Source organism: Colias croceus, chromosome 28 (assembly GCF_905220415.1).
Source record: "Colias croceus chromosome 28, ilColCroc2.1".
NCBI lineage: Eukaryota > Metazoa > Arthropoda > Insecta > Lepidoptera > Pieridae > Colias > Colias croceus.
This window is the reverse complement of record NC_059564.1, coordinates 5,819,149-5,834,463: the sequence shown is the minus strand read 5'-3', so window position 1 is coordinate 5,834,463 and position 15,315 is coordinate 5,819,149. Positions and strand designations below refer to the sequence as shown.

General features: G+C 33.8%; 2 protein-coding genes and 1 long non-coding RNA gene across 3 annotated transcripts; 1 reads left to right on the top strand and 2 right to left on the bottom strand.

Annotated features, from left to right (window-relative positions):
- Positions 1-709: 709 nt before the first annotated feature.
- Positions 710-3,228, top strand: LOC123704040 (40S ribosomal protein S21). The gene is made up of 4 exons (XM_045652294.1): positions 710-789; positions 870-928; positions 1,504-1,695; positions 3,165-3,228. Exons 2-4 carry the CDS (start codon positions 879-881, stop codon positions 3,172-3,174), a joined length of 252 nt encoding a protein of 83 aa, XP_045508250.1. The 5' UTR covers positions 710-789; positions 870-878; the 3' UTR covers positions 3,175-3,228.
- A 298-nt stretch (positions 3,229-3,526) lies between these two features.
- Positions 3,527-4,920, bottom strand: LOC123704079. The gene is made up of 3 exons (XR_006753081.1): positions 4,865-4,920; positions 4,423-4,559; positions 3,527-3,817 (listed from the first exon to the last, which is right to left on the bottom strand). It is a non-coding gene; the product is annotated as an uncharacterized LOC123704079 (long non-coding RNA).
- Positions 4,921-7,109: 2,189 nt separating this feature from the next.
- Positions 7,110-11,711, bottom strand: LOC123703968. Its single transcript, XM_045652184.1, has 10 exons — positions 11,649-11,711; positions 10,663-10,788; positions 10,103-10,264; positions 9,532-9,776; positions 9,000-9,094; positions 8,696-8,773; positions 8,367-8,489; positions 7,915-8,018; positions 7,600-7,681; positions 7,110-7,280 (listed from the first exon to the last, which is right to left on the bottom strand). The coding sequence occupies exons 2-10, from the start codon at positions 10,773-10,775 to the stop codon at positions 7,110-7,112; spliced, it is 1,173 nt and encodes a 390-aa protein (XP_045508140.1). The 5' UTR covers positions 10,776-10,788; positions 11,649-11,711.
- Between the last annotated feature and the right edge of the window lie 3,604 nt (positions 11,712-15,315).

The window sequence follows — 15,315 nt, the reverse complement described above, 5'->3', positions numbered from 1 at the left end:
CAACCATGGATTTTGTAGGACAAATATTTTTTCGAATAAAGGTAATTATCTTGAGATTGAACAAAAAAAAAAATTCAGTTAGTAATAAATATTTGAGAACCATCAAATCAAAAATTTTTATCCTTGTTATCTCTGTTAGCTACCACAATCGAGAGTTTCGTACACAAAATTATTGGGTGTCTCATCAAAATAAAGCTACAAACGGAAAATCAGCTTGATAGTAGTCACTTGCAAAAATGGGCGATGTATCCTGAACTATAGCCTTTAAATTGTTTTTCAAGTATGTAATAAAGGCGTCGCTCTATAATTTTAACTCAATTATTTTAAATCATTGACTGATATTATTTGACTTGAACTCAGTGAATTTAAACAATAATTTATTAGAATTACTTGATCTGTGTCAAGAATTGAAATAAAAAATAGGTTTAACATTTTTCCTAAATCATTAATGATCTAAACTACCACTAAACTACATACCTACTAAAACATTTTTACATTCAATGAACGCGGTTTTATCAGAGTTTACCATATATAAAAATTTATATCATAGTCAATATTATTAATTACTTTAAGGGAATTATTAGAAGGGAAAAATAAGATTCTATAGAATATTAATTAATCGGAATGATAAATATGATAAGATGCAGATAATTATTAAAAATAATTTAATTAAATTTTTATTTATTTAAGAATACGGAGAGTTGACAACTGGCAATCCTTGATACTTGTCAAAAAATTAGAAAAGTTCTTTTCGCTCTTGACGTTTGAGTGTCTCGCGTGCTTGTTTCGGTAAATTTCTGGATAAATTCATATAAATCCATATTGTTAATGTGATTGTGGTTAAAATTATCGGAAATTTGATATTTCAGATACACAAAATGCAGAACGACGCCGGAGAATTCGTTGACTTGTACTGCCCCAGGAAGTGGTAAGTGCATGTTACAGTTTTTAGGTTATATTAGAAGTCATCAATATTTTTGATGTATTATATTTAAAATAATAAGATTTATTTTATTTTTTCAAAATAAATATCGAAAGTAAAGAGAATTAATCATAAATAACAGAGCAATATGAAGTGTAATTGTACCAACAAACATATTTTAAAAACAAAGCTTTTGTTCAAAATGTGTTCTAATAATTTCTTTTTCCATTGTTTTAAGCAACAATGATAGCCAATGATTGGGATATTTCTGTTTGTTTATTTTATTCAAATAGTAAGAATAACAGTTTTAACATATTCTTAGAATTTAATCAAGCTGGTGTACAAGGTTATGGCCATTGTACATTTAAAATAACCCCTTTAAATGTGATTTACTAACATTAGGTATAATATACAATTACCAAAAGAACTTGATATGCATATTTACATGTTTAACTTTCATTCTTGTTTATGTCTTTAAGACATTTTTCTTGTTTGATACAATACTCTTTAAGTTAGGTTTGATGTGCAGAATATTAAATATTCATTAAACAAGCGTTAACAATTAATTTTGTTATCCGCAGCTCAGCCAGCAACCGTCTGATCCACGCTAAGGACCACGCGTCCGTCCAGCTGGTGATCGCGGACGTGGACCCGGCGACGGGCCGCGCAGCCGACTCCGCCAAGATGTACGTCATCTGCGGGGCCATCCGTAGGATGGGGGAGTCCGACGACTGTATAGTGCGGCTCACTAAGAAGGACGGCATTTTAATCAAGTGAGTATGATTATGTAAAAAATATATGATTATTGTATACTTGTATTATTAACTTAGTGTGGTACATAAAATTGTTAAATAAATATGAGAATCGGATCAATCGGAATCGGTCAATACTTCTATCAAAACAAAATGTAAATTTTTATCAAACTTACCTATTTAAAAATTATATTGCATTATTTCTATTTAAAAAAAGGGGTAGGGGGGATACCCTGACGGTGCATTTACGTCAAAAGAACATACAGCTAGAGCAAGAGCATTATTTCGTGATATTTTAGTGTAAACGAAAACTTGTATTGAATTGAATAATTGCATAGAATCTTTTCGAATGCACTAAGAACAATGAAAAAATGCCTTAAGGTACAATTCCGAGACGGGCCGCAGACCGCAAACTGCAACAGCAAACTGCAAGCGACAACACTTGTTTCTATGAAAATCTATGAATCGCTGCGCGTCGCGTCTGCAGGCAGTGTCGCCGAGCTTAGAATCAATTTCTTAGATGTTCATAGAAACAAGTGGTGTCGCTTGCAGATTGCTGTTGCAGTTTGCGGTCTGCGGCCCGTCTTGGACTTGTACCTTTAGTGTAAATGCCTGTTTACATTAAAGAATTGACATAGTGTGGTTAGAATGAGCATTCACTGGTTTGATGTAAATGTACTATGATAATCAAACAAAATGCCCGTGCTACATATTGAATTAGCCAATAGCACTCAAGGATACATATTAATTTTTTTTAGATTGGTCCTGAGATTTGTGCATTCAACCAAACAAAACCAACTCACAGTAAAAATTACTGAATGGACTTTTATTAGTATTTTTAACATTACAAAACCTAAATCTGTACCACATACTCTTTGTTTTTATTACCTTGGTAGTTAGCAGCAAGCAGTTAGTAACCAATATTTGGTTTTGTTATAAAAGGTTTAAGAAATAGGCACTGCCGCAACGTCTTTAACAATTTTACAGAATATTGGTTGTAACCATTTTAAAGATCTATACTTAATTGATATTAGTGCTGATTTACACAGGGTCAGTAACTGACTACAAATTCGAGGCAAATCAGTGCTGACCCGAAAAAAAAAACCCTGTGTAAGCAGATTTGAAGTCAGTACAGAGGCTTGAAGTCTATGTAAACAGTTAAAGTCCGACTTGTCTACTGACCCTGTGTAAATCAGCACTTATGCATTTAATTTTTAAAGATTAAATACAAAAAAATGAAAATACAGCTGCAAAAACTAGAACCTATTTATTATATGATGGACATAGGTATTATAAACAAGTACTTAACTGAAAGAAAATTGTGGTGTTCTAAAAATAAATAGGAATGAACGGCGATATATTTTTTTTATATTTTCTTGTGCTGTTTATTTGAGATAGTTGCAATTTATTTTGCAAAAATTAAACTGAAAAAAATCCATTTTTTTTTTGTCTAGGTATTATTTTACTAAATGACTTTCTCTTTGTTTCAGGAACTACTGATGTACTGTCATAAGGGTATTATTTAAGGAAAAATAAAAAAAGTTAAAAAAATTACATTCTTTTATTTCTTTGTATATTTCTGAAGTGGTCCACATTCGACATATAATTTATATATATATAATTACATCAAGTAATTTTACACTTTGTTAATATTTCAAAAACATTATTATATTTCTTGCAAATTTTTGAATCTTAAGTACTTTTTTGAAGATTCATAGTTTTGATATAACAATGCCTTTATGTTGTTAAAAGTTTTTATTGAGAGAATTATTGACACTTAGAACTGAGGCTGATCTTATTCATACTGAGTAATAAAGACATAAAGTAGATAACTTCAATAACAGAACAAGGGGTAGAGTAACATGATTTATTTTGAGTATCCAAGAGCTAAGTAACAATAATTTTTTCCTGAATAATCAGAACTAAATATGGTAATTTATTCACAAGAAACTGGAAGAAAATGATTTATTTTATGTAGCAACACTGATCGTGTATAATCTGTGGCTTAATATCATCTCCCGCCACAGCCGGGCCGGCCGTCCGGCGGCGGGCGGCAAATGGTTCGCTTCTTACACGCTTGCGTCAGAGTTAAAAAGCTGAGGATACACCAGGCGATCCACCAGCACAGGTTGCCTGCCACCAACTGTAGAATAAACAACTCGAATCAATAATTACTACAAATATTAAACCGCCTTCAAATGGTTGGAATAGGATAAATACGAAAGCCAAAAAAAAATCATCAAAATCGGTTCACGCATCGTACAATTATTTTGGAGATAACAAAAAAGGAAAAAAAAAATACAGTCGTCTTGCAACCTCCTTTTTTTGAAGTCGATTGATAAAATTATAATCATTCTGTCCATAGGAATTCACTATGTGTATGCTGCGCATACGTCTTATCCTACCAATAAAATAAATACAAAAGTGTGTCTGTTTATCTTTCTACGTCGCAGAAGTCGATTTTTGTAAATTCCGATAGAGGGCGCTATAAGTACTAATTTAGGTACAGTTTAAACCACGCGGGCCACAGCGCGGGTTACAGCTAATGTGCTAATAAATTACTGTATTCGCGTGCTCGTTGGCAGTACACAAAATAATATCATCTCCAGTAAAGAGCATGTTACACGTACTGTAAGACTTCATGCCAATCCTAATACAAAACTTTCCAAAACATTATGACATAATGTACTACATAATAAAACTTCGATTTTTTATTATCATTAAAATCATCGATGTTCTTCAACTTACCATATTTGTTCGATATCGTCAACGTAGAATCGAGTATAAATTTCAGAGCTTGTTCACCAGTACTTGGGCTTGCAGCCGCCGGGGCAGCGCGGCGGGCGACACGACGGCTTGCGCTTGCAAGCGAGCGTGCCTACCACCTAAATAATTCACAAGTTTAAAAATAGGTCATCAGCTAGTTTAATCATTTATGATTTTAATATATCCTGTGTTGGTGTTTATGTTGGACATGTCAGTTCCGATTGGTATTATTATTTTATTTAGCAGTATGTGAAACGAAAGAAAAGAAAACAGAACTATTCCTACTTGTAAAGCTTTTATACATTTCACTCACTGATTAAAAATTGTGAATTCTATAGATTTCTATTGCATACGGTACAGTTAAGTAAATACGTAGGTAACGTCCACTTAAATTAATGACCAATGAATAAAGCAAAGAACAAACCTGAAATAGAAAATACAATAAGCAAAATATCCCAAAGTGTTCTTTCTTCATATTTAGGTATTCAGGAGTTAATTATTTGTGTATAGTCCTCTGCCTGCATATTGTTATTTCATATTTATTGTTAGGTATTTACAGTAAATTTTGCAACATGATGGAATTTTCTTTTGTTCTTCTGTCACGTCAGAAGCTCGACATATTATTGTTCTTAATTGTCGCCAGCATTTCAACTTTGTGTCAGATCTCATAATGGAACTCTTTCGAACATAATAGGTTACCATTAACCTCCCTGCTTTTCTGGTATATGAGGGCTTTGGGCGGGCAGAGGACGTACCTAGTGTTTCTCATATTTGAAAGTGTAGGTGACTAGGTAACATGTAGGTACATAGAATAGCTGGTATGCAAAAGGTAGGTATAGCTACCTACTTAATATTTTTATTTTTAAGCCGACTGTATGTGTAGGTAGGTACTTTTGTTTCCAAATAAATTCATTATTATTACCCTTACCCTTATGACACCCGTTTAGCGTTCTTTAATATGATATCTCTTCGTAATCGTAGGCTACAAAGGGATATCTTGTTTTTATACAAAATAATAAGAGGTATTATTGTATGTCCACAAATCTTTGAGCAAATTAGGTTTACAGTGCCTAGTAAAATACCCCGTCTTCCCATATCTAGAGCTTTCGACCTGCCGTTTTATCGGAACAATGTTGGTAAAAATTCGCCAATTATTAGAATGTGCAGTGAGTTTAATGTTTTGTGCGCATCTCAGCCTAATTTGGTCAATATTTACTTTGATTCGTATTCAGTTTTTTCTATAAATATTGTTAATTACTAGACATCGGATTATATGCATTTGCATATTTGCATATGCAAATGCATAAAACTCTCTAATTACGGCGTTAGTGCATATTTTAGCCTTTTTCCCCAATCGTGCATATTTCGTTAAGTAGCGGGAGTTTTGATTGGTCGACTAACCTTTATTAGCCAATCAGAACAATCAGCGAGTAAACAAACCCTATTTTGGCATGGTAAAATGGCAAAAAATTACAAAATGGGCTCCATTTTAAGTTAATTTTGAGCCATTCAAAATAGGGCTAGATTACTCTTTTGGGGCTAAAAACTTAAAACACGGGTTGAATTCCAAAAAAGGGCTAGATTTAGCCCGGAAAGGTCTAAGGTGGCAACTCTGGGCTCGCGGGTGACAAACGTCACAAATTTGCGCTAGAAAATTTGGTAAAAATGCTTAATTGTGTTTTGGCACAAAAACTATAAGTACTTAATTTCAAGAAAATTTCAGATTTTATACCTGTGTTTTATACAATCTTTGATTAAAATATATAAAAATAATAAAGGTTTTTTTATTTTGTATTGTGCATATTTTAGGCATATCAGTCGTTTTTAGTGCATATTTCGGCCTTTTTTAGTGCATATTTGCATGCATATTTTGGCATTTTGTTAGTGCATATAATCCGATGTCTATTAATTACTTACTTTCAAAATAATTACGTTAGTCATAACAAAATTAAACGTAAGCGTTGTGTTGATTTAGTTGGTACTATTTAAGTAAGTTTAAGATATAAAAATTAATTTGTCCTTACCTATAATTGGTTGATACATCCTTAACATTTATGTATTTCTAGATTTAAGCTTGCAAGATTTGTATGTATTTACTGTTGGTTTGGCTTAATAAATAAATAAATAAATTATTATAGTAATTTTATATGCTCTATCATCACTCTTTCCCATTGGTTTATCTATATAAAAAAACGAACCCTGCTCCATTCTGTATAAAAACCTCAAGAGACTGGACCACAGAACTATATCGGACTGGACCGTCAAAATAATTTAATTGATGACTTCGACGTAGGGAAATTTGGTTTTCATCATTTATAAATAAAAATCAATGCCACTTTTCGTTGTAATTCCATAACTCGAGAACGGCTGAACCGATTTCGATAATTCTTTTTTTATTATATTCCTTGAAGTACGAGGATGGTTCTTATGTAGAGAAAACGTTAATATGTACCACGGGCGAAGCCGGGGCGGACCGCTAGTCATTTATAAATTTTATCGTGATTCTGTGCTTTGCCTCACCAAAAATTTAAATTCAAAAACTAATTAAGAAAATGCTTAGAGTATGGCCGTACATAGATGGTATAATACATTTGAGACTTAAATTAGAATTACATGGTTGAACAAAATAAAAACCCGTTTCACAAATAAACAATTTAATATTATCACAACTACGAGTCCCTACTGATGTAAGCGGGCAGACGCTGACAGAGCGCGCGCCAGTAGCCGCGGCAGAGCGCACACAGCGAGCGGGCGCGGGGCGCGGGCGGGGCCGGGCCGCTCGGGCGACCGAACGGGACGCGTCCTGACAGCGGGTTGAGACGCTTCGCTTGAGCGTATAGCTGCAATAATGTGTATGGAATAACTGCAGTATTTAGAGGTAGAGGTAGCACTACCTACCTACCTACCTACAACACTACCTCTAAATACTGCAGTTATTATTATATATATAGCTGTATAGTGTATTTTTTGAGGTACTGTGTCCTTCAAAACCGTTCACTAGGCGGTGTGCGAACTCGCTTCTTCAACCTAAAAAATTCTCATTTATAACAGTAATTGAAGGCTAGAACTAAACATTTCATTTATACATTGCGTGTATAAATGAAATGTTGAGTGCTTCTTTAATTTATTTTTCATTAAAAAAAAATTGTTCAAACTAACATGCACAGGGTCGTCCAGGTCAAACCCGCAATGGTTTAGGTCTGTGGCCGAGCACACTGACGTACAGTCGCTTTTCACTACTCTAGAAATAATCACATTATCATTAAAGTTATACTTCTTTAATCAAAAAAAAATCCGATTCAAAATTACCGGCTTAAAACAACAATAAAAAATGTCTACCAGTTGTACTTTTAGTATTAAATTATAGCCAAATAGAGCTGAAAATCAATGTCGTATTGTAGTAGATTTTATTGCCACAACATAGATAAATAGTTTTAATGTCTTTCATTAATATTTATAGCTGTATATACAAACCTGTGTATAACGACATTATTCCGATTGTGAGGCGCGATGTCAAGTGCGGCGCCGCGCGCGGTCTGCAGCCGCCGCCGCTCCGACACCGCACTCGTGTACACCGTCTGACAGACAAAATATCAAATTTGGTACATTATTTTAAAATCTGAACGGAAACCAGTCTTATAGTAGTATATTTTCCAGTATGGGAAAGTGAGCTCGTTAAGAAAATGGAAATACACTGCTCTTGGGTGGTTTGCGCATAACAGCACAATTATAGACTTTACTAACAAAATATTATAGATGTATAATCTGAATTAAAGAAAATAACAGATTTAAAAACGAATAAACAGGGCTCATCTTTGGCATAATACCTATTATTGAGGAATGTAGTACCTATGTAGTACGTACTACGTAACTAGTACAAGGCTTAATTATAGTAATTATACATTGTTTTCCCACAAACAACTTACTTGTATCGTTGGGGATAAACTCCTTGCGACTCTTGCGTCGGGGTCAGTTGCGACGAATTTGTCGCACACCGACACGGACGCGGATGAGGGCGGGCGGCGAGCGAGGGGGTTTGCAGGGGACAACTAATACAACAGTTATCGAAATACCAGTAAAATCAAAGTAAATGTTTCATTGTATGAAGGTTATCTTTTAAAGATCATAAGTAGCCAAAATAATTGTATGTCATGCATCATGAATAAATCATCTTTGACCTAAGTACTTATGTGAAATTAAATCATACAAAACGTTGTTCAAATTTTAAAAATAATTAATTATTCGTCGTACTTACCTGCCGGCGCGCTGCGAATGCGCGACCCAGTTCATCCAGCTTTGTCATTATGATCTTGTATGTTCTGCACGAGTCTGACTGAAAGATTGAGCTTTTAGACGATTAAAATAATTACAGATTAAATTAAATAATGGATATTATTTACCAATTATTATAATGACAAACATACTTTAGCTTAGTAAATTATTTTAAAAGGCCTAACTACAGCTTTATGGAAGTTAGGAACCCATTTTTGTCTTATTATCATTGTTTTTAAAAATAATTAAGGAACGTGGCGCTACATTTCATTTGAAAAATATCCTACACTAAACTTCTCCTTCCTCCTATGGTCGTGTGAGCTCTGACTGGTGCTGGACACTTCGCTCGACTCGCTTCGCACCCGGGATCGCCCGCTGCGAACTAACACCATAAAAGTTGAATAAACATATCATAATATGTTACGGATTAGAATTTTAAAGAAAAGCACAATTCCTAACAAAATGAATTAGAAGCCGGAACAATTATTAGTGAATGGTGTGTTTATTCATGCTTGTAGACCGTAAACACTCATTGAGAGAAAACATTGCTCACAAACAGTTACAGTAAAAGCTCTACATCGCGTAATTCGTCTTATGGCTGCAATGAAAACGCTCGAAAGTTGTCATACAGTGGCATAATTATTTTTATTTGATGGTCCACTAATAACAACAACCAAAGTTACAAATCATGCTAAAGTTTAAATTCTTCTAGAAGTTTGTATGTTAACTTGTACAGTTTATTAAAGACGGTGTAATGATTTTCACTTGAAAATACCTAGTCAAAGGGTCGGATTATTTTTATATTTTCAAAACTATTACCCGGACGCTTTGCTCGCTCGCGCTCAGTAGGCCTTTCTCGTCCCCGCTCAGTCTGTTCCGTTCGCTCAGAGCGCTCCCGCTCCGACTGAGCGAGTCGCTCCGGCTGAGCGAGCCGCTCACACAGCTGCGCCACGCGCGAGATCTGTTCCTGTTGCTCACGGAGCGCGCGCTCGCAGACCGCTTTGAACTCGCGTATGGATGATGATGAGAGGCGGCTTGATTCACGAGGCCGTAGCTCGGGACGTCTTTAGTAAAGGGTTAAAAAAGCGAATAGCAGTAGTTCTTAAATAAGAAGAAAATAAGCCTTTATCATGTTATAAATGTTTATGAAACAATATAAACCACAAAACTTATAGCAATGCAGTCTTAGTAGGCTTTCAATCGAATCTAAAATGTGCATTTCTGACGCTATATTATCAACTAAAGTACATCTAATAGCACAAACGTGTGTTTATATAAAGATATCTCATTACTGGGACACTGGATAATATTTACTTACACTCCATGTATAATTCCATTGTACAATATTACTATCCCGCTTTTTACACCTATGGTATACAAACATACACACCTACTAAGCCGTTGCTTGCGGCGCACATAGCTGCCGTCGGACACGCCGCTGTCGTGCGAGTATCGCTTGTGCGTGCGCGGGCGGAGCGGTGCGTCCGAGCCGCTGCTGCTGCCCGCCGCACTCCCCGCACCCCTCCCAGCGTCCACCACCAGCCGCTCGCCTCTGTTGTCACTGACATGTTTAATGAAATATGCCGTATTTCATTTAGCTCAATTATTAGAGCTACTAATGTTATTCGTAGCTTCGTAAGGTCCGAAAATCCATGGGAATGAGGTGTTTCACCAAATTATAATATAAGGAATACAAAATTAGATACAAAAATTATACATTTAATTGCGAGTGTGTTTGTTTATTTTTCTTGCACGTCATTCCTAGATAGAAGATATTTTTGATGCTTACTATAGCCATCCCAAAAATAGATGGCGCTGGCTCTACTATCTACTGTTAATTTACTATGAGTCTAACTATGACCGCCTAGTAAGTGTCTAGGTAGCTAGTGTTACTGGCACAAGGACTAATGACTATTCTAATCTCTACCTTTTAATTATTTTAACTAAAACCTGCGTCCGACAGAAGGCCGTACAGCAGCGCGCATGTAGCGGTCCAGGTCGATGATGTCGTTGGCCACGCCCTCCGCGCCCGCACCGCCCGACACTGATGACGTCACTGACATCGGGGGGCAGACACTGCTGAGACTGATAAAGCATATAAAACTGATTTTAATGACCCGTACTCTATCATCAACACAAAAAGTACCATACAACATTAGGTATATCAGATTTTTTAATGCACTCCTAAGTACAATATAGTAATATTATAGTACAATCAAATAAAATCGTCATAGAAAGGAAGAGCGATTACTTCTACTAAATGAGCCGGTGCATTTACATCAAACGAGTGAATGCTCATTCTCACAGCCCATTCTCATTTAAATTATTTTTATGTAAACAGACGTAGAGCATTATTTCGTTGTTCTTAGTGCATTCGAAAAGATTCTATGCAATGTTCTAATACTGAACAACACTCAATACGAGTTTTCGTTTACACTAAAAGATCACGAAGCTCTTGCTCTAGCTCTATAGCTTTAGGTTCGTTTGATGTAAATACACCGAGAGAAGAGCAAAATCATAGCATAATCATGTTAGGTACAGGTTTTTTCAAATAGCATGTAGATAATAAATTCGACTAAATTGCCGTATAGTAAACAAAACAGTATATATTGAAAATGTACTTACATTATCTCTTACTATAAAATGCTATATTATTTCACACACATTAGACATTACACAGCTCTATATAATTTTCTCAGTATTAAAACTCCAACGAATATTTATTCTGGTAATTTATCTACATTTCTACAAGCAACTCGCGAAATTTCATCTACTTACTATTAAAACTTGATTAAAAAAATACATTATTTCAAGTTTTGAAATATTTCAACTGATAGGGATGTATTCCCGAAAGATTTTGAATATTTCCGCTACAGATGTTCCACTCCTAACTGTAGTAGTATGCTGACGCTTTTCTGCTTCATTCAGAAGGTTACCTGATATTGGTGGTGGAGAACCACGGAAGGAAAGCGTTACTCTCCTGACTGCATCATTCCCGCTATGTGACTGTCACATGTGTTTTATGTCAATCAAAGTAATGAACGTAAAAAAGATTTAAATATTTATGGTTTTAGGGTTAAGAGAGATCATAACACAGGATCATAATATGATCCTAATATGTAATATATATTTCTAGACATATTAAGTATGTCTATAATAGTGTTTAGAAATATATTATTTTATACTTAAATATAGGTACTTACCAGTATATTATATACTATTTATATCTGTGATTAAAACTAGCTGTGCCCCGGGGTTTTACCCGCATTGCTCCGCTCTTTTTGCTCTTAGCATGATGATAATAATATAGAGCCTTCCTCGATAAATGGGCTATCTAACACTGAAATAACTTTTTCAAATCAGTCCCAGTAGTTCCTGAGATTGGTGCGTACAAACAAGTGTATTTAGACAATTTGCGCGATCTTATTTATCAATCTGCTTTCTTTCAAAGCGAAAAATTAATGCAGTAATAGACCTAAATATTCAATGTTTTCCAGTGTATCGTATAGCTACAAATATTCTCCATTTTACAAGCCTTAAACATTAATTTAAGACCGGTGTGTCGTATGTAGATACATTACATAGGTAGTGATTATGCCTACATATTTGACTGATTTTCTTTTATAAGTAGATTCTGCATTTTATGTCATGCTTATGAAGACATAGCTTTTCTTTTATCAATCCTAATGGGATTCGAACCCAGGACCATTTGGACCTACGATCACAACCATTGTATCAATATCGTGTATCAATCAGATGTTCGAATTATGCATGTCACCGTAAAATTGTAAAGACCGTTATATTTAAATCTTGCGGGATTGATTATAGAATGCGTTAGTAAGCAAATTTTACGAATAAGGTATACTTTCTTGACAGTTTACAATCTCGTGAGTCAAGATTATAATTTAACAGTTTTTACAATCTAACGGCGACATATTAATAAGGGTAAGGAATAAGGATAAAAAATAAAAGTCGTTTGGCAAGTTATTTGTATTATTCTCGATAATATTAACATTACAATTAATTTGTTCATAGCTTTACATATTGCGCTATAAATATTTATACAATGTGTACTTTCCGAGTATTTAGCCTCATTTCAATTATTTCCCATAACTTTGTCTCTTTCTCTCATACAGATATATGCTTTGCTAGACCGAGATAGATTTATTAACATCTTTTTTACGAGTGAAAGAGATAAAATTATGTTTCAAAATCGTTACATTTAGCTTGTCAAGTGTTTGTCTTGGGCTTAATTTTCTAAGCCATATGCAAGAAAGAGATGCACGCATAGAATAAAAAAAGTAAGAGCAAGATAGCATATCTAAAAGATCGCAGACGCTTGCAGTGTAGTTTAAAAAACTTTGTTTGCGTCACATTTCAGCTGTAAGGACATCTTACTTTTAGAAAATAAACAACAGTGATACATTTTATTATAATGAGGGTATATTCATAAATTTCATACTTATAGAAGTTATTCTGTAAAGAAATACGAAAAGTACTATACAGTGCTTTGGAGTAATTTTAGGTTTTTGTCATTCTATTATATTTATACGCAAACCTCTAAAACATTAAAGAGCACAATTAGAATTTTTAAAAGGTAGTTTTTACTCCAAAGCACTTTAATTAAACAGAAAATATAAAAAATCTAATAAAGTAACAATCTAATACAATTAATTTTTACCGTAATCACCCTTATTTGGCCTAGAACCATATTGCACTAAAGAACAAAAACTGTACATCAGGATGGATTCACACTTATATATAGAAAAAACATTATTATTTAAAACTAACATTAACTAGGCGGTGAGCTAACTTTTTATTTAATTTTCGCAATTTATTAGGAACTAGTGAAAAGCTGCTTTTATTTTATTATTATTTTTATTTTAATATTGTTATTATTATTTTATAAAAATACATTTATATTTACACGAAGCCTCATTTACAATTTTAATGTGATGTATCGAATAGTCGTCTCACTCTAACTTACTTGAATGTAATGTGTGGGAGGGAGATAGCACGACAATGGCCTAACAAAGGTATATTACATTATTTTTTGTGATATTTCACTTTTAAATCCTTGACTGAAATGTTTTTTTTTCTTTCTATATTTAAGAGTTACAATGGCTGATACAATTTTGAGCGGGATATAATATCCTAGATATCATCTAATGCCTAGGTTTGCTTCAGATTCCTAAATACGCAGAATAGCCAATTTAGATAAAATTTAGTAATTATTACTAAACTACAAAATGACATCTAATCTAGTTATTATTACTTCACCCGAGTCTAATTTCCGCCAGTCTGAAGGTAAGCCCAATGATATTATAAGTAAATAAAAGTGATACAACATTTCTCTTTACTTAGAATGATATTATAAGTAAAGAGAAATGTTGCTAATTAGCCACATTCGACTTCAGTTGTCTCTTTCGCTCACGTTAATTTAATCATGCCATCTCAGTGTGACGTCTAAGCGTGTGTGCGTTAGTGTGCCGTGTTTGAAGACCGAATGATGTGTTGGTAACCTATCTACACCTTTTCACAACATAGTATAAAACAACGTGTGTGTCTATATATTGTATAGATCTTTAAAACTACGCAACGGATTATGATACGATTTTTTTTATTCGATAGATTGGTTCTCGAAGAAAATTTTAGTATAGTGTAAACCGGAAGCTATAGTAGAGCCATTTTAATAGGCAACATTTGACAGTTCAACAAAATTCAACAACGTAACCTAGTAACGACGACATAGAATAACATGATATTTCGTTTTGTTAGAACTGCACATTTGCTTAACTTTTTTCAATTACGATTACGTATTTATAATAATAATGACCGATAGAAGTTATTTTAAGATTTCATTTTACTGATAAACCATCCTAAACATAATAAACAATTTCTGAATTGAAGAACTGACGTCGCTACAATTTTGTGTCAATAAACCTTTTTTCTTTTTAAATACTAGAGACGTTACTCTTAAAATCGAAATCTGACATCTAGAATCGAATGCATTGATTACTTGTGAATAAAAATCATCATAAATTAATAAATTCGATTGACAAATGTTTCAAATCCGTATCGATTAATACACTATAATCGATGTTTTTAAGCAGGTTACCTCTCTTCGAAGATAAAATTGATAGACGTCAAATGTTGCCTATTAAATTGGCTCGACTATAGTTACTTATAATATCATAGGGTAAGTTTATATTAAATAGAACATGAGTATTAAACTCATGACTAGCTTATATGTAAATTCTTTTTATTTATTTATTTTTACTTGCAATATTCGTTCGAGCACTACTTATACATATTTTTAATAAATTGTATATTACATATATATTGAAGCTCTATGTCTCTAAGGGCTGATTTTTCAATCGTTGGTTAAAACTTATCCTTCGGATAACGTATTAACCTACCATTTCCAAAATGCATTCTAATTGTCCGGATTTGACAGTTTAGTGAAATTTTAATATTATCGTGTAATACTTTATAGGACGGATAAGTTTTAACCAAGGATTGAAAAATCGGGCCTAAATGGGGCAGGAAATTCGGGCCATATTTCAATAATAGCATAGTTTAAGTTCCTTCCTTCATTTATGT

Excerpts from the sequence above, each read along its gene's own strand:
- LOC123704040 (XM_045652294.1), top strand. The coding sequence starts at position 879 with ATGCAGAACGACGCCGGAGAATTCGTTGACTTGTACTGCCCCAGGAAG. Across the intron at positions 929-1,503 it reads TTGTACTGCCCCAGGAAGTG|CTCAGCCAGCAACCGTCTGA; the intron begins GTAAGTGCATGT and ends TGTTATCCGCAG.
- LOC123703968 (XM_045652184.1), bottom strand. The coding sequence starts at position 10,775 with ATGTCAGTGACGTCATCAGTGTCGGGCGGTGCGGGCGCGGAGGGCGTG. Across the intron at positions 9,095-9,531 it reads CGAGCGAGCAAAGCGTCCGG|TTCGCAGCGGGCGATCCCGG; the intron begins GTAATAGTTTTG and ends TTATGGTGTTAG. Across the intron at positions 8,019-8,366 it reads GTTTATCCCCAACGATACAA|ACGGTGTACACGAGTGCGGT; the intron begins GTAAGTTGTTTG and ends TTTGTCTGTCAG.